At 34.4% G+C, this 27,144-nt stretch overlaps 1 protein-coding gene across 1 annotated transcript in view; it reads left to right on the top strand.

Moving 5' to 3' along the window:
* VPS13B (vacuolar protein sorting 13 homolog B) overlaps positions 1 to 27,144 on the top strand; it is an 829,147-nt gene that overhangs the window by 331,029 nt on the left and 470,974 nt on the right. Inside the window, exon 20 of the mRNA XM_037730112.1 lies at positions 23,298 to 23,407. Coding sequence (XP_037586040.1) covers positions 23,298 to 23,407 — 110 coding nt within the window. The remainder of the gene's footprint in view (positions 1 to 23,297; positions 23,408 to 27,144) is intronic.

Raw genomic sequence — 27,144 nt, forward strand, 5'->3', positions numbered from 1 at the left:
TCTCCTGTCACCTACATCAGGCATTTCTCCCAGGGTTCTCTCTCCCTTACCATTCTTCTTATAAGAAAATGAGATTTACATCTTATTTCCTGATTAACTACAAATAATTCTTGTGTAGGGTAATAAAAATAGAAACATAGTTTGCTTTCTGAGACTTGGACAGTATTTGGAAACATTTGATTCAAGTTGGGAAGTGATTTTTCACTCTTAATAGTTGAAAATGTACAACTTTTAGGGAAAATCATTGTGAGCTTCCTACTCTAGCCACCCTCCTTTTTTTTTTTTTTTTTTTTTTTTTCGTATTTCAGAGTCTTTGCTTTCTAAACAATAGAGAACAAATATCCCAGGGTACAAAGAAATGGGAAAATTAAACTAAAATTTACTATTTCATCAGATTCCTGAGGGTGGTTTTAATTTTCTATAGATGTCTTTAATATGTTCATGAGGTTGGAATTTATATAACTTTAAATATTTGTTCTTGAACTGCATAAAATTTTCCTACATTTAGAAAGCATGTCAAAATTGGATTTTTAAATGGAAATATCGTATTATGGTTTTGTTTAGAATTTCTGATATATAGGAAAAGCTATTATTTTAGAAATGCATTCTAGTTATTTATGGATATGTCTTTTTAGTTGCCTCTATTCAGAATTAAAAGGTCTTAAAATACTAAGAATATTCAGTGAGGCCAAGGCTCAACAGTCTTTTATTTTTTATTAAAAAAAAATTCATTTTGCTATAATTGCCTAGGCTGGTCTTGAACTCTTGGACTTAAGTGATCCTCTCACCTAAGCCTCTCAAAGTGCTAGGATTATAGGAGCCACCATGCCAGGCCCCTGTAGTCTTTTGAGACAAAAATCCAGCTCTGATTTGAGCAACACTCAGAGTGGATTTTTAGCCTAGGCAGAGGAAAATTAAGAATAGTAAAAACAGACAGACAAACAAAAAAACCTAGTCATGGGAGAAAGGGAGTTGGAGAGTAAGTTTTGGAAGTGTGCTGTCTATAATTCTGTTAGAACAGAGCTTCTGAAAGTGGGCAAGGAGTTTTAACTCCATTGCTATTATTTGTTGGAGAATATAATTTCCCTCAGGTATTTAGGACGAGGAAAAATTAAGAACTACTGTACCACTTAAGTTCTATTGATGTCTCTGCTTCCAAGCTTATTCTGTTACACTCTTTCTATCTCACGTGGAGCCATTTTTTCCCCTTTAATATAAATCAGCTTATGTCATCCCCTAATAAAGCCCTCTCTTTTTATACTGTGAATTAAAATTCTAACTGCCTTTTTTAACTTAAAAGTACTCTACCGGCTGGACATGGTGGCTCATGTCTGTAATCCCAGCCGTTTGGGAGGCTGAGGCGGGTAGATTACGAGATCAGGAGATCAAGACCATCCTGGCCAACCTGGTGAAACCCTGTCTCTGCTAAAAATACAAAAATTAGCTGGGCCTGTTGGCACATGACTATAATCCCAGCTACTGGGGAAGTTGAGGCAGGAGAATCACTTGAACCAAGGAGTCAAGATTGTGCCACTGCACTCCAGCCTGGTGACATAGCGAGACTCTTCCCCCCTCCAAAAAAAAAAGCAAACAAAATAACCAAATCCCCAACCTATCTCTCTAAATGAATCTATGACTCTGCCCTTTCTTTCATACCAAATATGTTCCTATTTAGGGCTGTTGTTTGACCTGTTGCTTCTGTTTTGCTTGGTTGCCTTACTGCTTTGTACTTGATTGGTCCTATGTCAGCTCACATATCAGTTTCATAGACAGGCATTTGTGACCTTTCAATATTATTACATCACCCAGTCATTCTCTTTCCTATTACTTTTATAATTCTTACAGTTATACTTGTCACAATTTGATGTTTTTTTCTGTGTTTGTTTCTTTGTTTTATTTCTCTGTTAACTACTATATTGTTAGTGCTTGGCATAGAGTTGGTGCCTAAGAAATGTTTGTTGGTTGGATGAATGAATGAACCACTGCTCTAGGTTAGGGGCACTACCCATGTCATATCAGTGTATCTGGTGCAGGTAATATTGTCTACAGTTTTCAGAAACTATTTGCTTATATTATAATTTTTATCGTGGTGAAAATAGAGGCCTAATAATAACACTGAAAAAGAATTTTCAGGTTGAAGTCTGGAAAACTGATTGAAATCTCATCACTTTGACTTATAATTTAGACTGTCGCTGTATTTTGCTACTGTGTTTCTTTTTGTATAAAATAATATCTCAGAGAGTTGTTCTGAGATTTAAATGAAATAGTATATTTAGGAGTTTTTCATGAAGCACTAAATTATTTTAAGTTCTCTCTTACCACCCTAAAAAATAAATAAAATACTTAAGTAGCATCTTGGGCCAGGTGCAGAGGCTCACACCTGTAACTTCAGTACTTTGGGAGGCCCAGGCAGGAGGATTACTGGAGCTCAGGAGTTCAAGACCAGCCTGGGAAACATGGAAAGACACCTGTCTCTACACAAATTTAAAAAATTAGCTAGGCATGGTGACGCATGCCTGTGGTCCCAGCTACCGGGAGGCTGAGGTGATAGGATCCCTTGAGCCCAGGAGATCAAGGCTGCAGTGAGCAGTGTTCAAGCCACTACACTCCAGCCTCAGGGACAGAGTGATACCCTGTCTCAAACAAACAAGTATGTTGTTTTCCTTTTTTTTTTTTTTTTGGATGAAGTAATTTTAAAAGATGAGCCTCAGTTTTATATTACAATTTTACTACATGTACTATCCAAGGATGGAAGTTAAAATTAATTACTTTGAAGAATCTCTAGTATTGTTGAATATTTTATGAATTGCAAACTGATAGACTTAATAATTTCTTTAGCCTTTTCTGTATTAGCTCTTTCATTTCGGTTTTACCTCCTTTCCTATATTATAATCATCCAGTTTCCTTTTCATTTATTTTTATGCAATTTGAAATCTAGTTTTTTGCTTTCTGAAATATTTGTTATAGAAAACGTAATTAATTTACTAGAAATATGGATATAGTTATTCATCTGTAGACTTTGAGAACCCTGAAAGAATAAAGCTAATTCAACTTTTCCACTTTAATTTCTTCTGTGTGAAAATACTATATTCAATCTAATTGATTAACTCTTAAGTACAGTTTTACTTTTCTGCATCTGTATTTTCACATAAATACTATTAACCTGATCAGAATGCCCTTTCTGCCTCTACCTCACCCATTAAAATGTTTATCTCCAAAAAGATTCAGTTAGTCTCCCTTTTCACTGACTTTCCAAACCTGCTGTATCTGACTGAAGTGGTTGCTTATGTTTTTTATCCTGTGTCAGCTATTGTTTGTAATTAATCATGTTTTACCCTTTCTAATATTTATTTTCATTAACCATTGGTAACTAGTCATTTTACTTTTTCTATTGTATTTTGTGGTTTCTGTCACTATATGTTTCAGATTAACTGTTACATTTCTATCTAGATCCCAAGCTCTTTTAGGTCTCTTCATAGAATCTGTCCTAGCATTTTTATTCATTTTATGTGCTTAATAAACTTCTTTTGGTTTGTCTTTACTCCCCGTTAAATAGCCATTTATTTTATTCCAAAAGGAAATAATTGTGTATTTTGTGAGTGACAATATTTTGAGGTGTTCAATGGTACACTTATTGTGGACACATTACTTAGATTTGGTACCCTGTTTTACTACTTAATAGCTGTAGGTTCTTAGTAAAGTCATTCAGCCTATGTTTCCATTTTCTCATCTGTAATTAAGAAGATGTTATTATCTCTTAGGGTTGCTGTGTGGATTAAATGAGAAAGTAAATGTAAAACGCTTAACACTTCGTTGTCAATTAAGTACTAACAATCCTCATCAACATTAGTGAAATTATTTCATAACATAGTGGAAACAGGCTTGGTGGTCAAACATTGTGCTGCGTATGTGACCATCAGCAGCTTTCTTTGCTTTTCTGAAACCCAGTTTCTGCGTTGGTAAAATAGGGATGGTTTATTTTGACGATTAACTATCACACACACACACACACACACACACACACACACACTTAATATGTGTGCCCAGTGGCAGTTCTGTTTTGCTTTTGTATTGCTACTGTTTTTCTGGAGCCAGACCACTGCTTCTCCTCCTCCGTCCCTCGTCTATTTGACTGACTAAAAGCAGCTTGAAGAATTTATGACTCTTCAAGCAGTTGGTTTGCTGCATTCAGATGAATTGTGAGCAAACTCCATTTTTTTTTAAGGGTCCATTACATTCAGAATATGAGAACTGAAAAAAAAATTAATCTGTGGAATGGATTTTGGGCAGTATCACTGTGGGTTTCATAATACTGGACTATTTAATTATACTTTGTACCAATGTCCAACTATTCATTGGTAAAGGAGTCTTAATTTGTGCTTGATAATAATATATTCATTGAGTGTAAATTAGTGATTTCATTTGAAAATAGTGTAAAGATAGTTGCTTATAGAGTTATTTCCTTTACATGTAAAATAACCATATGAGAAGAATGTTGACACAAACCAAATATTTATTCCAGAAGATTATAAATTCAAAGTATTTTCTACACCCAGTAGTCAAAACCTTTAAAAATTTTTAATGTTTTGCTTTTTCTTTTGGACTAGAGAAGTGTTACAGTTGGTATTCACCCTGAGGGTTGGAGAGTCTCACTTTAGGACACATCTGAAGAATAGCAGCCAGTTATGACTGGATATTAGCACCACCTTGTGGTGTCTGCTGTACCCTGCCATTTACTTATACTGCCCTGCCATTATTATATGGATCTCGGTAATCAGGGAAAAAGAAGTAGAGAATACTTCAATTTAACAATTATCTTTTGAAAGTACATGCAAATTTTGATCATTGGGTACTAATTACTATTGAATCATTAATATTTCCATAAGGTCTTAAATGTAAGATCTTGCCTATTATAATAATTGATTGTTTCAGATTCTTAGGTATATATAACAATATATCTTTGCAAGTACAGAAATAATGTTTTAAGACTACTCTAGTAGATATAACTTTCTCTAAATTATATAAGATTATTATAAATAAGTCATTTTTTCTTAAAATTATTTTTAAAATTTATATTTAAAAATTAAAAATTAATATGTAAGAATCATATATTTGATGAATTTTGTCTTGATTGCTGTCATAAAGTACAAAAATACAGTCTTTGCCATTAACCTTACAACAGAATTTTAATGTTTTTTTAACAGAATATTACAGTCATAAAATAACATTGATTTTTAGAAGGAACATTTTTATAAAAGAGTATTTTCTTTCAAGGTTCTATTTTATAGTTTTGTACTTTGAACAGTTGGTTCCTTAATGTTATTGTTTATTAGCATTTTTCAGATTTTTCTAATTTGGCTTGAAAGCAAAATGTGTCATTATATTCTGGATTGTGAGTTTTATGTAATTTCTAATAAATATTTCAATGTTCTTGAAGAGAGATGAATATAAAGGCTAAGAATCATAAGTAATACAGATATCAGATTGAAAGACATTTTGTATTTTAGACAACAAAGTGAAGTATATACTAGATATACTTAAATCTTTCATGTAATTTAAAAATGTACAACTATCTTTAAAAGAAATTTAAACTTCCAAAGTTTTCTGTTAGTTAACCTTTTATATTTGCAATAAAATTAAACAGCAGTTTAAATGTAGAGTTAAATAGAATTAGCTTAATTCAATATATGGATTAGCCACATAGTAGTTATATATTAAGTAGTGTGCCCATTCTAAATGAAAAGTATGGCTTCCACATTAGAATCAGTGTACAACCAAAACCATGTGTATTACTGTACTTGATTACAAAGAAAACAGGACCTCTCTCTGTTGCCCAGGCTGGAGTGCAGTGGTACAATCTTGGCTCACTTCAGCCTCTGCCTCCTGGGTTCAAGCAATTCTGTCTCAGCCTCCTGCGTGGTTGGGACTACAGGCACACAACACCATGCCCAGCTAATTTTTGTGTTTTTAGTAGAGATATGGTTTCAGCACATTGGCCATTCTGGTCTTGAACTCCTGACCTCAAGTGATGTGCCTGCCTTGACCTCCCAAATGCTGGGATTACAGGCATGACCCATTATGCCCAACCTGTTTTTTTCTTTTGAAAACAGTTTGTTATAAACTTGAAGATAAAATAAAATTCTGACTTCTTAATTTATGTAACTTTGTTATTTTATGATTATACTTTTTTCATGGACGTATACCAGCTTGAGTATGATCCACTGGCGAGAGCAAAAGGTGATGTAGCTAGTCTGTTACATAAGATACGTGGTGCCAATGACAGAAGCAAGGGAATTAACAGTGGAAGCCAATTATGATATGTAAGTAAGTTTTTAGTCATTTTCAAAAGGTTTTCTTGGGTAGATTATATATACTTTCAGGGATATTGGTTTTGATTTCTATAAATAAAATATTACTGCATTATTATCTACATCACTGTGGGATATTATTGTCCTTTGAGGGAAATCATCACTCTCAATTCATTCTTCTCTGTTCTCTTTTGCCAGGCGGTACTGCTTATGCCCATAGGCTTTAGGGGAGACAACACTGGGATTGACTTGTTATCTATACTAACTTTGAAGATGTTACCACTTCTCAATGATCCTCAGTTTCCTAATCTGTAAAATGAAGATAATACCTGGCATATAGTAATAAGCATTGAATAAATAATGGCTGTTACTAGGAATTATCACTGGAAGAGAATCAGAATGATCTTATAAGAGGCTAATTGGAAAATCATTAGATACTCACCTGCATTATTGAGGAACTGATAGACATTCAGTGCCTCTCAGTTTTTAGGCTAAGAAACCATACCTTGTCATAATAGGAGTTGGCACATTTTTAATAAAAGACCAGATAACTTTTTAGGCTTTTTGGCCTGGTCTTTGAATGGTCTCTTTTGAAACTACTAAACTCTGCTGTTTTATCAGAAAAGTAGCTGTATTAGTCTGTTTTCACATTGCATAAGACTGAGTAACTTATGAAGAAAAGTGGTTCAATTGACTCTTTCTGTAGGCTTAACAGGAAGCATGACTGGGAGGCTTCAGGAAACTTAAAATCATGGTGGAAGGGAAAGGGGAAGCAAGCACCTTCTTCATATGGTGGGAGGAGAGAGAGAGAGAAGGGGGGGAAGTGCCACACACTTTTAAACCATCAGATCTCATGAGAACTCACTATCATGAGAACAGCAAGAGTAAAATTAACCTCCCACCAACACCCCACCCTTGACATGTGGGGATTACAGTGTGACATGAGATTTGGGCGGGGACACAGAGCCATATCCTATCAGTAGCCATAGACAATATGTAAATGAATAAATGTAGCTGCATCCTAATAAAACTTTATTTATAGACACTAATTTGAATTTCATGTGATTTCAAAAAGTTATGTAATATTTTTTTGATTTATTTTCAACTATTTAAAAATGTAAAAACCATTCTTTTTTGCAATCTGTATAAAGAAGGATAGTATAAAAACAGATGACAGATCAATATTGGCTTGCAGAGTGTACTTTGCAGACACCTTTCATAGAGTAAAAACATGTGAAAGCAGAATAGCAGAAAATACAGGACAGCATCAGAGATAGTATCTTTTGTAAATTAAGGATATCAGAATTGTACATAAAGCAATCTGATCTGAAGACAACATTTAGAAAAAAATATGATCCAGGGTTATCAGTCTTTGCTCCTTAGATTATTAGATAAATCAGGGTTTCTCCCCTCTTTACTGAGTGACTAGTATGCAAAATTATTTTACTCAGTTATCAGCAGTTGGGTCAGAATAGTAGTTCTCTCTGTGTCAACTATCATAAAGACATACATAAATGGAGAAAAGCTGTGTTATTTTATATGGCTTCCTTTAGGCATATAAAAGCCAGTGTCCTTAAAGACCTGCTATAAAGCCCTCTTGGTTATCGTATACCCATACCCCACTCTGTTATTTTTAACCCTACTAGATTTTCATTTTTTGAATGTGCCTACCAGAGCACTGTCTCTCCTCCCCAATAGGACACACGAGGTCTTTTCTCTTTTTTGTCTTTCTCTTGGAAGATTGTTTTGTACGATTGGTTACCTTAGCCAGATAATTCAACAAACTTTTAGTGTTGGAACATGACACCGGTAATTATAGGAAAGCTGAAGGCAGAACTATTTTTAGGTCTTCATGTAATTTTTTCTCTAAGATAATAATGATTATGATAATCATGGTAGTAGCTGTTACTTTTTAAGTTCCTACTATGTAATAGGTATCTTACAAATGTCTCATTCAGTCTTCATAGTAACCCCACCAATTACGTGATATTAGTTTCATTTTACATTTAAGAAATCTGCAGTGATGTGATGTGATCAACAACACATAACAATCAGTGCCAGATATGGACACACATCTTTGACTCCAAAGCCTTCTGCGCCTGTTTCCATTAAACTTTGTCTATGAGTAAGACATTTGTTTACTTTGTTGTTTTTACTAAATAAACCTTGATAAGCAGCTATTATATTTTAATTTTTCTTTGTGCTATGAGTTTCTTTAATAGTAGATACCTAATCAATGTTAATTTAGTTAATGATTGAATAATTGAGGGCAGATTCAATATAAAGATGAAGTAAGGAAAAATGATCTTATTTGAATTAGGAGGGCTCCATTAGAAATGTAGTATGAGTAAAGAGGAGTATTTAAAGTAAAGGGTCTCTTCTGAAACCCATTCAGGGCATTTAGGTTTTAAATGCCCCCTTGTTGTATATATGTATCACATTAAAAAAATCTGTTCATCTATTGATGGACATTTAGGTTTCTTCCAAATCTTGGCTATTGTGAACAGTGCTGCAACAAACATGGGAGTGTAGATTCCTCTCCCATATACTGATTTCCTTTCTTTTGGGCTTAAACCTAGCAGTAGGATTCCTGAATAGTACCGTAGCTCTATGTTTACCATTCGTATGTCTTCTTTTGAGAAATGTCTACTCTGGTTATTAATCCCTTGTCAGACGAGTAATTTGCAAATATTCTTTCATTCTGCATGTTGTCTCTACTTTGTCAATTGCTCCCTTTGCTGTACAGAAGTGTTTTAACTTGATACAATTCCATTTGTCCATTTTTGCATTGATTGCTTGTGCTTGTGGGGAGAAATCTCTGCTCAGACAAATGTTTTGGAGCGTTTCCTCAGTGATTACTTTTAGTAGTTTAATAGTTTGAGGACTTAGATTTAACCCTTTAATCCACTCTGATTTGATTTTTGCATATGGCAAGAGATAGAGGGATAGGGGTCTAGTTTTATTTTTGTGCCTATGGATATCTAGTTTTCCCAGCACCATTTATTGAAGACATTGTCCTTTCCTCAATACATGTTCTTGGTACCTTTGTCAAAAATGAGTTCACTGTAGATGTATGGTTTTTTTTCAGGGTTCTCTGTTCTGTTCCATTGGTGTATGTCTGTTTTCATGCCAGTGCCAGGTTATTTTGTTTACTATAACTCTGTGGTAAAACTTGAAATCAGGTAATATTCCAATTTTTTTCTTATTGTTCAAGATGGCTTTGGCTATTTTGGGTCTTTTTTTGACTCTATTACTTTTAGGATTATTATTTTCTTTTTCTGTGAAGAATGTCATTGGTAATTTGATAGGGATTGCAATGAATCTAGATTGCTATGGGTAGTATGGATGTTTTAACAATATTGATTCTTCTAATCCATGAACATGAAATATCTATTTTATTGTGCCTTCTTCAATTTCTTGCATCAGTGTTTATAGTTTTCACTGTAGAGAGCTTTCATTTCCTTGGTTAAATTTATTCCTAGTTATTTGTAGCTATTGTAAATGGGATTACTTTCTTGATTTCTCTTTCTGATTATTTGGTGTTGGCATATAGAAATCTTACTGATTTTTGTATGTTTATTGTGTATCCCTGCAGCTTTACTGAATTTATCAGTTCTAATAGTTTTTTGGTGGAGTCCTTTTCTAATTCTGCAAAGAAATTCGATGGTAGCTTAATAGGAATAGCATTGAATCTATAAATTACTTTGGGCAGCATGGCCATTTTCATGATATTAATTCTTCCTGTCCATGAGCATAATTTTTTTTTCCAGTTGTTTGTGTTCTCTCTTATTTCCTTGAGCAATGGTTTGTAGTTCTTGAAGAGGTCCTTCACATCCTTTGTAAGTTGTATTCCTAGCCATATGCAGAAAAGAGAAACTGGAAGCCTTCCTTACACCTTATACAAAAATTTACTCAAGATGGATTAAACACTTAAATGTTAAACCCAAAACCATAAATACCATAAAGGAAAACTTAGGCAGTAACATTCAGGACATAGGCATGGGCGAAGACTTCATGACTAAAACACCAAAAGCAATTGCAACAAAAGCCAAAATTGACAAATGGAATCTAATCAAACTAAAGAGCTCTGCACAGCAAAAGGAACTATCATCAGAGTGAACAAGCAGCCTTCCAGAATGGGAGAAAATTTTTGCAATCTACTCATCTGACAAAGGTGTAATATCCATAATCTACAAAGAACTTAAACAAATTTACGAGAAAAAAAAAACCGTTAAAAAGTGAGTGAAGGATATGAACACACACGTCTCAAAAGAAGACATTTATGTGGCCAACAAACGTCATCACTGGTCATCAGAGAAATGCAAGTCAAAACTACAATGAGATACCATCTCATGCCAGTTAGAATGGCGATCATTAAAAAGTGAGGAAACAACAGATGCTGGGGAGGATGTGGAGAAACAGGAACACTTACACTGTTGGTGGGAGTGTAAATTAGTTCAACCATTGCAGTAGACAGTGTAGCCATTCCTCAAGGATCTAGAACCAGAAATACCATTTGACCCAGCAATCCCATTATAAATTATTCTATAAAGACACATGCACATGTGTGTTTATTGCAGGACTATTTACAATAGCAAAGACTTAGAACCAACCCAAATGCCCATCAATGATAGACTGGATAAAGAAAATGTGGCATATATACATCATGGAATATTATGCAACCATAAAAAGGATGAGTTCATGTCCTTTGCAGGGACATGGATGAAACTGGAAGCCATCATTCTTAACAAACTAACAAAGGAACAGAAAAAACAAACGCCACGTGTTCTCACTTATAAGTGGGACTTGAACAATGATAACACATGGACACAGAGGGAAACATCACACACTGGCACCTGTTGGGAGGTGGGGGACAAGGGGAGGGACAGCATTAGAACAAATGCCTAATGCATGTGGGGCTTATAGGTGGGTTTATAGGTATAGCAAACCACCCTGGCACATGTATACCTATGTAACAAACCTGCATGTTCTGCACATGTGTCCCAGAACTTAAAATAATAAGAAGTTCTAAGCTTTTCATTGTCAAAGCTGTCTGTAGTTACCTTTATTGTTTTAGTAATTTATATTGTGATTATAAAGTCAGAGGACAACTTTGGAACATCTCAGAGTATTAATTACTGACTCTTATGGTTTGAGGTTACCATTACATCTCCCTGGTGGATTCTGTGACAAATGAGAAGTAAGACAGTCAGATAGAAAGAGATAAAATGTTAACTTAGACAAGCACTGTGGCTCACCCTTATAATGTCAGCACTTTGGGAACCTGAGGTGGACGGATTGCTTTAGCCCAGGAGTTCAAGACCAGCCTGGGCAACATAGTGAGATATTGTCTCTGCAAAAAATAAAAAATAAAAATAGCTGATTATGGTGGCACACCTGAGGTTGAAGTGGGAGGATCAATTGAATATGGGAGGTCGAGGCTATAGTGAGCTGTGATCATGCTGTTCCACTCCAGCCTAGGCAACAGAGTGATACCCTGCTTCAAAAACTAACAAAAGATACTTTTCTTTGTTTACCAACATATTTACTCTGTGTTCTTCATTCTTTCTCTAGAATTAAGTTTCTATCTGGTATTATTTCCTTTCAATCTAAAGCATTTATTTTATTTGTTTCTTTAGAATGTTTTTGGAAATTCATTGAACACATTCAGCACAAATTTTCTGAACACAAATTCTGTCATTTTTATTTTGTCTTCATTTTTGAAGGACATTTTCAATGGAAATAAAAATCTAGATTGACTTATTTTTAACATTTTAAACATTCTGCTATTTTCTGGCCACCATTATTTCTGATGAGAGATTATTAGCCTTATGATTTCCTTGGATGTATTGTGTCTTTTTTTTTCCTCTGGATGATTTAAAATTTTTTTCTCCATTTGGTTTTCTGCCATTTGATCTTGAGATGTCTACATCTGGTTTCTTTTTATTTATTCCTCTTGGGGTTTCTTGAGCTTTTTAAATCTATTGGTTGATATATGTCAGTTTGGGAAATAGTTTTTCATCTCTGATGTTATTTTTTAAAATTTAGTATTTTCATTTGACTTTTTTATACTTTTTCTCTGATAAAATTTTCCTTCAAGTCAAGCGTATTATGTACCCTTTTTAATTCTTTCTCTTTTTTTTGAAATGGAGTCACTCTGTCACCCATGCTGCAGTGCAGTGGCATGATCTCGGCTCACTGCAACCTCCGCCTCCCAGGTTCAGGCACTTCTCCTGCTTCAGCCTCCTTAGTAGCTGGGATTATAGGCATGTGCCACCACTCCCGGCTAATTTTTGTATTTTTAGTAGAGACGGGGTTTCACCATGTTGGTCTGGCTGGTCTCGAACTTCTGACCTCGTGATCCACCCACCTTGGCCTCCCAAAGTACTGGGATTACAGGCATGAGCCACCGTGCCTGGCCTTAATTCTTTAATGTGTTCGTTATCAGAATTGTTTTAAAGTCTTGTTTGATAATTCCAATATCTGGGCCAACTCTGGACTGGTGTATTGATTGTTTCCTCTTTTTATAATGAGTCATTTCTTCTTGCTTTTTTATGTTGCTTAGTATTTTTTTATGTAATGCCAAATGTGTGTAAAGAGAATGGAGCCTATGTTAAATAATGTTTATGTCCACAAAAACACATGCCTCTTCTTTTGTCGTGGCATTAGTATACTTGTATTGGGTATGGCGTTTGCCTTTTATTCCATACTTGAACTAGATCTGATTCTTTTAAAATTTATATTAAGTTCACTATAGGACCCAGTGTATTTTGAGAGCAAGATTAGGATCGTTGGTTTTGTATGGTTTGTAGTTTCTGCTTAATTCTCCTGATACACCTTCAGAATTCTACATGCCTTGTTCACTTGTGCCTTTGCAGGGGTCTCTCTTAGAGCTGCTTTCTTTCTCCCAGACACAGCTTGCCCTTCCTGGTACTCAGTTTAAGGTTTAGAGTACTCATGAGATTTCTTTTTATTCTACTTTGCACTCAGACTTTATTTGTATCTATGGGCCTGTACTTCAGTGGGAGCCTTTCTCATCTTTCCAGCCCTGCTTCTCTTGTCATTCTCATGAGCAATTGATGGACACCTGTGGAAAATAGATGGCAAGTGGATGGGATCCTCTTGTGTCTAGAGTTCTCAGTGATTCTAAACTATCATGCATCCCCCACTGGGTCTTTTAATATTTGTTAAAAGTACAGTTTTTTTCTTCTTATCAACTTTCTTCTCATACTACTCTGCCAAGAATGAAAGCCACTATTCATTTTTTTCTCTTTCCTACAAGAGACCTTTCACTTTTACAGGTTTTGTTCATTGGATTCCTTTAGGAACTCTGCTCTGATGACTGTCAAAAAGCTTTGATAGATTACATGTTTCATTCTTGTTGCTACAATGGGATAGAATTCTCTTGCAGTTTTGTACATCTTATGAGAAGAGGAACATACACACACAGGTACAAATCTTATGATTCATTTATACTAAATTTGATAATTCCCCTAGATAAAGTTGCCAGTAGTTCATCTCTGCTCTGTCATTACTTAATCTCTGACTCCTCTCTTGCCTGTATTCCTTACCCTTGTTTTTGAAGTAGTGATTCTTCCTTTCTTTTATTTTTGTTGGTTCCTTAACTGTTTAGCCAAAATTATCAAAATAATTCTTAAAAATTAGAGTAGCAAGTAATTTCTTAGGAGCTATCCAAATCTACACATTTCTTTAGTATAGATGCTGAATAGAAAAATGAGTTTTAACAACTTAAATTAGATGTAAATTAATATTTTTTTCTCATTCATTAGGTTAGGAAAAAACACAGGATACTTTTTCCTAATATAGCTTGATATTTTATAGGACAGTCTCATTGACTGCAAGCTTCCATAGCTGTCAAGAAGCATGTATGTTTAATTCTAATATTGTGTAACTTTGGTCTCTCTTATTTCAACTCTCATTCTTCAGTGTAGGATGTAACTGCAAATGACAGTGGCACCCTGATTTAACTAATAGGTGAAGCCTGAGGGGAATGTGGATAAATGAGCCATTTGGGCAGTGAGGAGAGCAGTAAACTGCACTTTTCTCATTAGTTATCTCCCAGGCTAAAATTAAACAGAATAAAATGTTGCCAAATTTTAGTGATCTATGGTGGGTCTTGTCTGTGTCAATTAAGTATCAAACTAATTGCCCAGACATATATGGTAGAACTTGTGTGCTATTTTTAAAGGTTGGTATCTTGTAAATTGAGTATATGATGAAAATAGCTCTCTAAATGTGAATGAACATTATCTCTAAATTGTAATTTCAACCAAATTGGTATTAAATTAGTGGATTACCCTCTTTTATCATCTATAATATTCATAAATTTTAAGGTTGGCTGTAAGTCATTAGGTCATTTTTGGTATAATGTAATTATATAGCTTACATAGTTTGGTGAAGTTTTTTAAACTTCTTAATTATAGTAAAATAAGATCTTCAAGTTTAATTTTCCATTTGAAAATATTTACTTTTTTTTTCATTTCTCTGAAATCTCAAATGGTGTGCCAATCATATATTGAGGATGTTTTTGAAAATTCATTGAACAGAGTTGTAGACACATCTGAAAAGACTTTTATAATAATTTGTACAATATGGAGAATAGCCGTAATTTCTTAACATACTTGTATCTTGTCCAGTTTGCATATATTTAAATTTATATGTCATTTTGTTTACCATGTTTTTATCATAATTAAAAAATTCATAGTATATAACATGGCCTGTACTTAGATGCATAATCTAAAAGAACATAATCCTGAGTTATTTAATAAACCAACTCAGTATCTTCTTTCTTTACTATTTTTTTTTCAATATAACATTAGGTACATATAAAAGTATGTAACAAATACGTAAGTATTGAATTAAAATTATATAATGAATATCATTTACTGTTGGCTGAGAAGTTGGTCATCAATTTATTTGCCTTTATAAATTCTTTCCTCAAGTGATCTATCTTTTTGTTTTGAGAGAACTTTCCTGATCTTCTCTTTATCTTCACTTGTTTACAACTTTTTTTTCTCTTAGTGTTGATTTATTTTAATTATCCAGTTTGGAGTATATAGGGCCGCCTAGATTTAAGGTTTATTATCTTTCAACATTTCTGTAAAATACTCAGCCATTACCTTTTTTTTAAAACTATATTGCCTTTTGCCATTTTCTAGTATATCTTCGGAGTCCAGTAAGATGTATGCTAGGTCTTCTCACTCAGACCTCTCTATCTCAAACTCCATTTTAAAAGTTCCATTATTTTTCTATCTGGGGTTGCATTCTAAATTATCTTGTTATGTATATTCCATTTCCTTAATTCTCTCTTCAGCTGCATCTAATGTTCTTCATAGCATGTTCATTGAGTTTTTTACTTTAACAATTTGTCATTTCTATGATTTTCATTTTTCTTTGAAATCTGTCTACTCATTGCTAGGTCTTCTCACTCAGACATCTCTATCTCTAACTTCATTTTAAAAGTTTCATTATTTTTCATTCTGGGGTTGCATTCTAAATTATCTTGTTATATATCTTCTATTTCCTTAATTCTCTCTTCAACTGCATATGGTTTAAAAAAAAATAAGTAATGGCTGAGTATTTTACAGAAATGTTGAAAGATAATAAACCTTAAATCTAGGAGGCCCAATATACCCCAAACTGGATAATTAAAATAAATCTACTCTAAGCAAAAAAAAAAAAAAAAAAAAAAAAAAAAAAAAAAAAAAAAAAAAAAAAAAAAAAAAAAAAAAAAAAAAAAAAAAAAAAAAAAAATTGTAAACAAGTGAAGATAAGGAAAAGATCAGGAAAGTTCTCTCAAAACAAAAAGATAGATCACCTGAGGAAAGAATTTATAAAGGCAAATAAATTGATGACCAACTTCTCAGCCAATAGTAAAGTGGTTTGCTTTCTGCACTCCTTGCTGATTTTTTGTTATAGGACACATAAATGACAGACCATAATTTGTGGCTGTCGCCTAGCAATGAATTGGAGACTTTCTCAAAGAGATAACTTTTTTCTGTTTTTTGTTTTTTGTTTTTTCCTAGTATCTAGAACTAAGGTCCCCAACCTCTGGGCCAGGGACCAGTACCAGTCCATGGCCTGTTAGGAACTGGCCACACAAAAGGAGATAAGCCACAGACGAGCAAGCATTACCACCTGAACTCTGCCTTCTGTCATGTCAGTGGTGGCATTAGATTCTCACAGGAGGGCAAACCTGATTGTTCCTGCACATGCAAGTGTTCTAGGTTGTGTATGCTCTTTTTGAGTATTGAATTAATGCCTGATGATCTGAGGTGGAATAGTTGCATCCTGAAACCATCTCTCCACCCACGAAGTCCAAGGAAAAATTGTCTTCCACAAAACCAGTTCCTGGTGCCAAAAAGGTTGGGGGGTACTGTTGTCTTCACAAGAAAGTGTAAGGCTCATCTGTCTCTCTTTTCTGCTGTCTCAAGTTTGAGAATCTCAGTTACATTTATTTTGGTGGGGGGGCAACATAGCTCCTTTTTTAAATGTTTCCTTTTCTAGTTATAACTAGTTTCACAAATTTTCAGTAATTATTTTGGTGTTTACTTCCATATTTTTAAATAACATAGATTTTCTTGGTTTTTCTTGAATATTCATTTTGGAGCATTATTTCTTGACTTCTTACTGTGGAAAATGATAATTGGCTATCTTTCACTTTCTCCAGCATTTATTACATATTCTTATTTGCTCATACTCCCAATGTTATTATATCCTAAATTTGTTTGATTAAATTGTTTATTCATTTATTATTTCAGAATTTATACCATTCCATTTATTAACACTGGTCATGTCACAGTTGTCTTGTATCTTATGATTAGCTATTCTTTCCTTTGTAACATTTGATGTATTTAATAATTGTGTTTTGTTGTTGCCAAGCTTTCTATATACCTGTGACTAATTCACTGTTGTAAGTCTTGGAATTCCCATCACTTTTCTGCTGTGTTAGGTCCTTTGTCTTCTGGATCCAAAGTCTTCTTTCTTCATGTAATTCACTTTTCTTTTGGTGAATGCTTTCTTTATTGTTAATAAATAATATTTATTACGTATATATGGTATTTATGTGATATTATAGAACAAATTACAGTACAAGGGGCTCATTTGACAGAAAGAAATTCATAGTAATTTAAATCTAATTATAATTTTATTTTTCTATGTAGGTTTTAGAAAGGTCTTTTAACCTTTGATGTTGAAGTATATATTCCTGAATTTAAAGAAACCTTTTAAATTCTCTAAATCATTTTCAATTAATTGCTTTAAAGTCAAAAAGTCTTATAAACAATTTTTCATAATCGGGCAATATTCTGTTTCTCACATAGTAGCATTTTTTGAGAGAATCAGTTATAAGAATACAGTGCAAATTAAATCTTACTGTATATATCATACTTCTTTATTTTTGTTAGTCTGTGGAAATGACAGTCTTTGCTGTAATAGAGCTGCTAGAATTGTTTCAAAATGGGTTATCATATTGGGAAAGTCCAATTTATTTCTCTTAATATAGCATTTTTATGCCTTTATTCTGTGTTTAGGTGATACTTGAGAAATAGAAGAATTTAGGTTCTTATGAGAAATTTGCAATCTATGAAAGTAAGAAATATATGTTAAATTATATATTAAATATTAAATTGGGTTTCCAGTTTAATTATGAATCCCCTTTTGCAATCATCTTGCATTTAACTTTTCTGTGTCTTTCTTTTCTGACATTTGCTTGAGTGAATCATTGCTCACAGTACACATAGTGGTCCTTGAGAAAGTACATTGCTTTTGTTGTCTGAGCATGCTGCCTAGGGATTTATACTGATTCTGGGCCCATGGAAAAAGTAGAACTGCATGGTGAAACAGGAGTATACATGGAAAATTATGGTTATTTGAAGATTCTGTGGAAAGCTGTGAAAAAAGGATAAATTTCTTTTTCTCTTATTTCTTCTCTTCCATCCTTTTATCTCTGTCTTTTTATATATCAATTTTCATAGGACTTGTTATTAATACTAATTTTCCTGGTTTAAATAATATATAGCATAATAGAACAAATGTAGTATTTTCAGTTATCCTGAGAACCAGCTATCGTTTATTCTGACATACTCTTTTTTAGTCTCCTACCATGTGGCAGACACTTATAAAACAAAAAACAAAAACAAAAAAAAAACAACCTTTTAAGTTCAGGGATAAAAGTGCACGTTTATTATGTAGGTAAGCTTGAGTCATGGAGATTTGTTATGCAGATTATTTCACTATCTAGGAATTAAAAAATAAACTTATAGTTATTTTTTCTTATCCTTTCTTTTCTCCAACCCTTCACCCTCCACCTTCTGATAGACCCCAGTGTCTATTGTTCCTCTCTGTGTGTCCATTTGTTGTCACCATTTAGCTGCCACTACTAAGTGAGAACATGTGGATTTTGTTTTCTGTTCCTGCATTAGTTTGCTAAACATAATGGCCTCCATCTTTATCCATGTTCCTGCAAAAAACATGATTTGTTCTTTTTTATGGTTGCATAGTATTCCATGGTGTATATGTAACATATTTCCTTTATCCAGAGTGCCACTGATAGGCATTTAGGTTGATTCCATGTCTTTGCTACTGTGAATAGTGCTGCAGTGGACATACGTGTGCATGTGTCTTTACGGTAGAATGATTTATATTGTTTTTGGTATATACCTTGTAATGGGATGACTGGATTGAATGGCAGTTCTGTTTTTAGCTCTTTGAGGAACTGCCACACTGTTTTCCACAATAGTTGAACTAATTTACACTCCCACCAACAGTGTATAAGTGTTCCCTTTTCTCCACAATCTCACCAACCTCTTTTTTTGTTTGTGTTTTTTTTGGTTTTGTTTTTTGCCTTTTTAATAATAGCCATTCTGTCTGGTGTGAAATGGTATCTCATTGTGGTTTTGATTTACATTTCTCTAATGATCAATGACGTGGAGCTTTTTTTAATAAGCTTTTTGGCCACATGTATGTCTTCTTTTGAAAAGTGTCTGTTTATGTTTTTTGCCCACTTTTTAATGTTTTTTTTTTAATAGATTTGTTTATGTTCCTTATAGATGCTGAATATTAGCCCTTGGTCAGATGCATAGTTTGCAAACATTTTCTCCCATTCTGTAGGTTGTCTAGTCTGTTGATGATTTCATGATGGCATCATCATCATGAAATCTTTGCCTGTTCCTATGTCCAGAATGGTTGCCTACATTGTCTTCCAGGAGTTTTATAGTTTTGGGTTTTACATTTAAGTCTTTGATCCATATTTGGTTGATATTTGTATATGGTCTAAGGAAGGGGTTCAGTTTCAATTATTTGTATATGTGTAGCCAATTCTAGCACCATTTATTGCATAGGGAATCCTTTCCCCAATTGCCTGTTTTTGTCAGGTTTGTTGAAGATAAGATAGTTGTAGGTGTGTGGTCTTATTTCTTGGCTGTCTATTCTGTTCCATTAGTTTATGTATCTGTTTTTGTAAAGGTGCCATGCTGTTTTGGTTACTATAGTCCTGTAGTATAGTTTGAAGTTGGGTAATGTGATGCCTCCAGCTTTGTTCTTTTAGCTTAGGATTGCCTTGACTACTCAGGCTCCTTTTCATATGAATTTTAAAATGGGTTTTTCTAGTTCTGTGAAGAATGCCATTGGTAGTTTGATAGGAATAGCATAGAATCTGTGAATTGCTTTGGCTAGAATGGCCCTTTTAATGATATTGATTCTTCCTATCCATGAGCATGGAAAATTTCTCGATTTGTTTCTGTCTTCTCTTTGAGCATGTTTTGTAGTTCTCATTATAGGGATCTTTCACCTCCCTGGTTAACTGTCTTCCTAGGTATTTTATTCTTTTTTTTTTGGCAATGGATTACACTCCTGATTTGGCTCCCGACTTGATGGTTGTTAGTGTATAGGAATGCTAATGATTTTTGTCTGTTGAATTTGTATCCCAAGACTTCACTAAAGTTCTTTATCAGCTTAAGGAGCTTTTAGGGCAAAACTATGGGATTTTCTAGATATATATTTTCACGTTGTGTGCAAAAAGATAATTTGACTTCTCTTCCTATCTGAGTAGACTTTATTTCTTTCTTTTGCCTGATTGCTTTGGCCAGGACTTCCAGTACTATGTCTAATAGGAGTGGTAAGAAAGGGCATCCTTGTTTTGTGCCAGTTTTCAAGGGGAATGCATCCAGCTTCCCCCAATTCAGTATGGTGTTGGTAGTGGGTTTGCCATAGATGGCTCTTAATTATTTTGAGGTCTGTTTCTTCAATATATAGATTTTTGGGAATTTTTAACATGAAGGGATATTGAATTTTATTTAAAGCCCTTTCTGCATATATTGAGATAATCATGGACTTTTTAGTTTTGAGATGATCGTGGGGTTTTTAGTTCTTTTTATAGGACGAATCACATTTATTATTTTTGTATTTTTTGAGATAGGGTCTTGCTCTGTCGCCAGGCACCAGGCTGGAGTGCAGTGGCACGATCTCGGCTCACTGCAACCTTCACCTCCCAGGTTCAAGCAGTTCTCCTGCCTCAGCCTCCCAAGTAGCGGGGACTACAGATGTGCACCACCACACCCAGCTAATTTTTATATTTTAGTAGAGATGGGGTTTCACTATGTTGGCCAGGATGGTCTCGATCTCTTGACCTCGTGATCTGCCCGCCTTGGCCTCCCAAAGTGCTGGGATTACAGCTGTGAGCCACCGTGCCTGGCCACATTTATTGATTTGTACATGTTGAACCAACCTTTATCCCAGGGATAAAGACTACTTGATCATGGTGGATAAGCTTTTTGATGTGCTGCTGGATTAAGTTTGCCAGTATTTTGTTGAGGATTTTTGCACTGAAAACTCCATTGGCCTGAAGTTTTCTTTTTTTGGTTGTGTTTCTGCCAGGTTTTCATATTAGGATGATGCTGGCCTCATAGAATGAGTTAGGAAAGACTCCTTCCTTTTCAATTTTTTTGAATCGTTTCAACTGGAATGGTACCAGGTCTTCATCTGGTAAAATACAGCTGTATACCTGTCTGGTCCTGGAAGTTTTTTGGTTTGTAGGCTATTTATTACTTATTCAATTGGAACTTGTTTTTGGTCTGTTCAGGGATTCAGTGTCTTCTTGGTTCAGTCTTGTGAGGGTCTGTGTGTTTCGGAATTTATTCATTTCTTCTAGGATTTCTAGTTTCTATGCATATGCATAGAGGTGTTTCTGGTAGTCTCTGATGGTTATTTGTTGTTCTGTGGGGTCAGTAGCAACATACCCCTTGTTGTGTCTGTTTGTGTTTATTTGAATCTTTTCTTTTTATTTGAATCTCTTTTCTTTACTAGTCTAACTAGTGGCCTATCTTAATTTTTTTTCAAATAACCAACTCATAGTTTTATTGATCTTTTCTATGTTTTTTGTGTGTTGATCTTCAGTTCTGCTCTGATTTTGGTTACTTCTTGTCTTTTGCTACCTTTGGGGTTGATTTGCTCTTGGTTGTCTAGTTCTTTTACTTGTGATGTTAGGTTGTTAATTTAAGATTATTCTAACTTTTCGAAGTCAGTTTAGTGCTATAGATTTTCCTCTTAACACTGCCTTAGCTGTGTCCCAGAGATTCCGGTATGTTGGATCTGTGTTCTCATTAGAACTTCTTGATTTTGGGCATATTTCCTATATGCTACAGGTACAGCTGATAACAAAATTGACAAATATACCTTCCTTCATATTCCATATATCCTAGCAGAGCTAATAATTTTTGTATTAAAAATATATGTACAATCACAGAAACTTATTTACAGATGTATATAACCTTTATATAAACTAAGAATTGTATATTCTGCTTTAGGTAATTTCTATTTGAACTACTTTTCATCAGAAAGGGTCAAAAATAGATTAGTTAGTAAGTTGGAATCACAACTTGTTACACTTCAGCTTTGTGTTTTATGTCAGAATGTTAGCCTGCATTTAATCTAGGCTGCTCTTTCTTTTTGCTTTTGAACATTAAAAGTTGTAATTTTCAATGATTTATTGAATGATTATAATCATTTCAAATCATGAATCAATTTTGTAATATAAATGAAAAAGTTATTTAGGAATATTTTACCTAAAGATGTATTTCATTTTCAGTCCCAATGTAAAAGTTGTTCTTTGCCTAAAAAGTTGAGCTTATTATTATATTTTATAGATGAATGCACTTTTAATGAGATGTAATTCACTTTCCATACAATTATTTTATATTGTGTGATTCAGTGGTTTATAGTATATTCACCAGGCTGTACAATCATTTTCCAATTTCGGAATATTTTCATCACTCTCAAGAATACCACATAACTCTTAGCAGTTATTTCTACTTTCCCCTCCCACAGGCCCTGGTAACCACAAATCTACTTTTTGTCTCTATGTTTTTGCCTCTTCTGGCAATTTCATATAAGTGGAATTCTAAAATATATATATATATACACACACACACACACACACACACACACACACACACACACACACACACACGTTGGTCTGGCTGATTTCACTTAATATGTTTTCAAGATTCATCAATGCTGTAGCATGTATCAGTACTTCATTTCTTTTTATGGATGAATACTTTTCCATTGTATGGAAATACCACATTTTATTTATTCATCAACTTGGAAATTTATATTGATTTCACCTTTTGCTGTTATGAATTATGCTGATATGAGCATTTTAATACAAGTTTTTGTATGAGCATAAGTTTTTGGTGCCCACATTTCCTCAAAAAGACATATAGTTACAATATGACCCAGTTATGCCATACCGTTTTCCAAAGTGGCTGCACCAGTTTACAATCCTACCAGCAATGTATCAGGATTTGCATTCCTCCACATCCTTTCCAACGCTTGTTACTGTTTGTCTGTTATAGCTATCCTACATGGTGTAAAGTGATAAATAGCTTATTGTTTTTTTTTAATGTGGAATTATATAACAAAATATAATATATAATATAAACAAAAATATTTTAAAATCTTGTCTTTTAGGTGTTGTGCTTCTTTGCAGTGTACAAGGACTAGCAGTTAATATTGACCCAATCTTATATACATGGCTCATCTATCAGCCTCAGAAACGAACAAGTAGACATATGCAACAGGTAAGAGATTTTTACAATTTTTTTCTCCTAATAAATATTTTTCTTATTTAGTAGCATTATATATATCTTTTGATTGATCCTTTTTTTAACAAATGTACCAGATTTCCTTTGTCTCCCGCTTTACCCCTTTCAAACAATTCTATTCCTTATTTTTGCATGAGAACTTGCATGCCAATATAAAGTTTCTTTGACTACTAATGGTGCTTTCCATACAATGGCTTGTAAAATGGAAACTAGTTTAGGAGTCCTGTTTCACTGGTCTTCATTTTTTCATAGTGCCTACATGTCTATTCTCACAGTGTGCAATACAGAAGAATTGCTCAGTAAATGAATTTTGGCTTTTGTTTTTTGTTTGTTTTTGTTTTGCTTTTGGGACACAGTTTCACTCTGCCTCCCAGGCTGGAGTGCAGTGGTGCTATCTCAGCCCACTCCCGGGTTCAAGTGATTCTCTCTCTCTGGACCACCTCACAGTTTCAAGTGATTCTCGTGCCTCAACCTCCTGAGTAGCTGGGATTACAGGCATGCACCACCGGGCCTGGCTAATTTTTGTATTTTTAGTAGAGATGGGGTTTCATCATGTTGGCCAGACTGTTCTCAAACTCCTAATCTCAAGTGATCCACTTGCCACAGCCTCCCAAAGTTCTGGGATTGCAGGTGTCAGCCATGGCGCCTGGCCGTCTTTTGTTTTTGTCTCTGCATTTCCTTGCCATTTTTTTTTTTTTTTTCCAGCAAACTTGCATTGAATACCTAATCCTGGGATTGGGATGATGGTGCAAAAAAGGTTGGAATATATGTTTGTTTAAAAAGATATAAATTACAAAGTAGTAAGTAGGCAATTATAGTTTCTAGAATACTTAAACATAATTCTGACAGTTTTATTATTTTCATTTTAAAGATGAAGAAACTGATGCTTATTGAGATTTACTTACCTATAGTCACACAGCTATAAGTAAATGGTAGAACTAAGAATTTTTGAGGCCAAATTTGTGCTTTGTTGAATTTCCCATCAACTTAAGTATAATTTTTCAATATCCTCTTTGGAATAGCTTTGTATCCTTTCTCTGAAGTAACTTCAAGCTAGTTGATGGGAGAAAAATATGCAATTTTATAATTATGTAAGAATTAAAAAGTTTAACGAAAAAGTATTATCTAACGAGCATCTTTTAAAGGTTTTTTTTTCCCCATTTATTTATTTTATTGCATTTTAGGTTTTGGGGTACATGTGAAGAACATGCAAGATTGTTGCATAGGTACACACGTGGCAGTGTGATTTGCTGCCTTCCTCCCCATCACCTACATCTGGCATCACTCCCCTTGCTATCTCTCCCCAGCTCCCCACCCCCCACTGTCCCTCCCCTATTTCCCCCCAACTGACCCCAGTGTGTAGTGCTCCCCTCCCTGTGTCCATGTGTTCTCATTGTTCAACACCCGCCTATGAGTGAGAACATGCGGTGTTTGATCTTCTGCTCTTCTGTCAGTTTGCTGAGAATGATGGTTTCCAGGTTCATCCATGTCCCTACAAAGGACGCAAACTCATCGTTTTTGATGGCTGCATAATATTCCATGGTGTATATGTGCCACATTTTCCCTATCCAGTCTATCGTTGATGGGCATTTGGGTTGGTTCCAGGTCTTTTTCTTTACTTTGTCCTAATTTTATTTGAAACTTCCACCATCCCTGTCCTCATTTTTCCTTTTAACGAGTAGTTACAGAATAAAGGCAGTATGCTATACACAGCCACAGAAATAAAAGTCATAGGTGAGACTATCCCTCCCTCTGAGAGTATTTAGTGTATTTGAGAATCTTAAAGGATATAGTAATGCCATTTTTAGTAATTACTGTATATATGTATGTCCAGGATTATGTGAAAACAGAAAAGAGGAATAGTTCTCACAGGCAGGGGAGTGTGTGAAAAGGAGGAATTAACAACTAAGCCGAGTAACCTAGGAGTAAGCCAGACAGGGAAGGTTGTTCTAGACTGAACTGTTTGAGCAAAGGCAAAGAAGATGTGAAGCATGGCAAGAAAGAGACTTCAGTGGTTCCAGAAGGGAGTCAAGTGTTCCTGTAGAGACTGGGAGAAATTGGAAACCAACTTCTAAAAAAAAATATTTGTAATCCTAGGTATTTGAGACTATATTTTGAAGGGTAAAGAAGAGCTATAGGAAACTGGTATAACAGATTTGGATCTTAGAAAGTTTACTCTAGCAGAATATAGAGAATGGGTGATAGAGAAGTTAGACTAATGGCAGTAAACAGTTGGGAAAAATTTTCGTTGTAAATTCTTGATTGGTTATTCTGTAAGTAATACAGTTACTTCCAGTGTACCATAGATATGTCTGAAGGTCAACAAGTAGAGTGTTCTAGCAGCTTAACTATATTAGACATTTATTTCATGGATACCAAGAATATTTAAATATTTTGATTTTTAACTCTTAAAAAATTACAGCTTTTAAAATGAATATACAGTCATGTGCCTTTTAATAATGGAAATTCATTCTGAGAAATGCATCATTAGGCAATTTTGTTGTTGTGCAAACATCATAGAATATACTGATGCAAACCTAGATGATGGTATAGCCTGCTAGACATCTGGGGTATAACCCGTCTCTGGTATACCTTATTAATCCTAGGGTACAAACCTGTACAGAGAATTACTGTACCAAATACCTTAGGCAATTGTAACACAAAGGTAAGTATTTGTATATCTAAACATAGAAAAGGTATAGTAAAAATATGCCATTGTAATCTTATAGAACCACCATTATATATGCAGTGCATTGTTGACTGAAACGTTGTGTGGTACATAATTATATGTATATTTTTCTAATTCAGAAATAATGGCTTTATTTAGAAACTAAACTACTTCTAATACTGATACTTTGGGAAGCAAGGTGGGAGAATTGCTTGAGCCCAAGAGTTCAAGACTAGCCTGGGCAACAAAGCGAGACTCTTTCTTTACAGAAAATAAAAATTAGCTCTGCATGGTGGTGCAGGCCTGTAGTCCCAGCTACACTGGAGATGGAAGTAGGAGGATTGTTTCTGCCTGGGAGGTAGAGGCTGCAGTGAACAATGATCATGCCACTGTACTGCAGCCTGGGCAACAGGGTGAGACCCCATCCCTAAAAATAATAAAAATAAAAGATAAATTAACAAATACCATAACTCCACTCATTCAGAGTTACAAAAAATGTTGGAGTATATGTCTCCATAGCTAAATCTTTGCATTCATCTTTATTCACTTAGAATATATTTTTACAAGCGTAATTAGTAGCACTAGGCAAGTATTTTGCATTTTAGAAATATATTTTAAGATTTTTGTTATATCACCAAATTGCTTCCAGAACTGGTATACAGTTTGCATTATCTTTTTTTTTTTTTTTTTTTTTCATACAGAGTCTTGGTTTGTGGCTCAGTCTCCAGTACAGTGCTATGATCGCAGGTCACTGCAGTCATGACTTTGTGGGCTCCAGCGATCCTCTTTTCTAAGCCTCCCGAGTAGTGGGGACCACAGGCACATGCTACCATGCCTGGTTAATTTAAAAAAAAAATTTTTTTTTAGAGATGGTGTCTCACGGTATTGCCCAGGCTGGTCTGAAACTCCTAGGCTCAAGTGATCCACCTACTTTAGCCTCCCAAAGTGCTGAGATTATAGGCATGATATATTCATGCCTATAATATAAGCATGTTTAGGCCAGTTTATATTTTAAACAGCAATTGATAGCATTACTATTTTACTA

Source organism: Cebus imitator, unplaced genomic scaffold (assembly GCF_001604975.1).
Source record: "Cebus imitator isolate Cc_AM_T3 unplaced genomic scaffold, Cebus_imitator-1.0 Scaffold331, whole genome shotgun sequence".
Classification (NCBI taxonomy): domain Eukaryota; kingdom Metazoa; phylum Chordata; class Mammalia; order Primates; family Cebidae; genus Cebus; species Cebus imitator.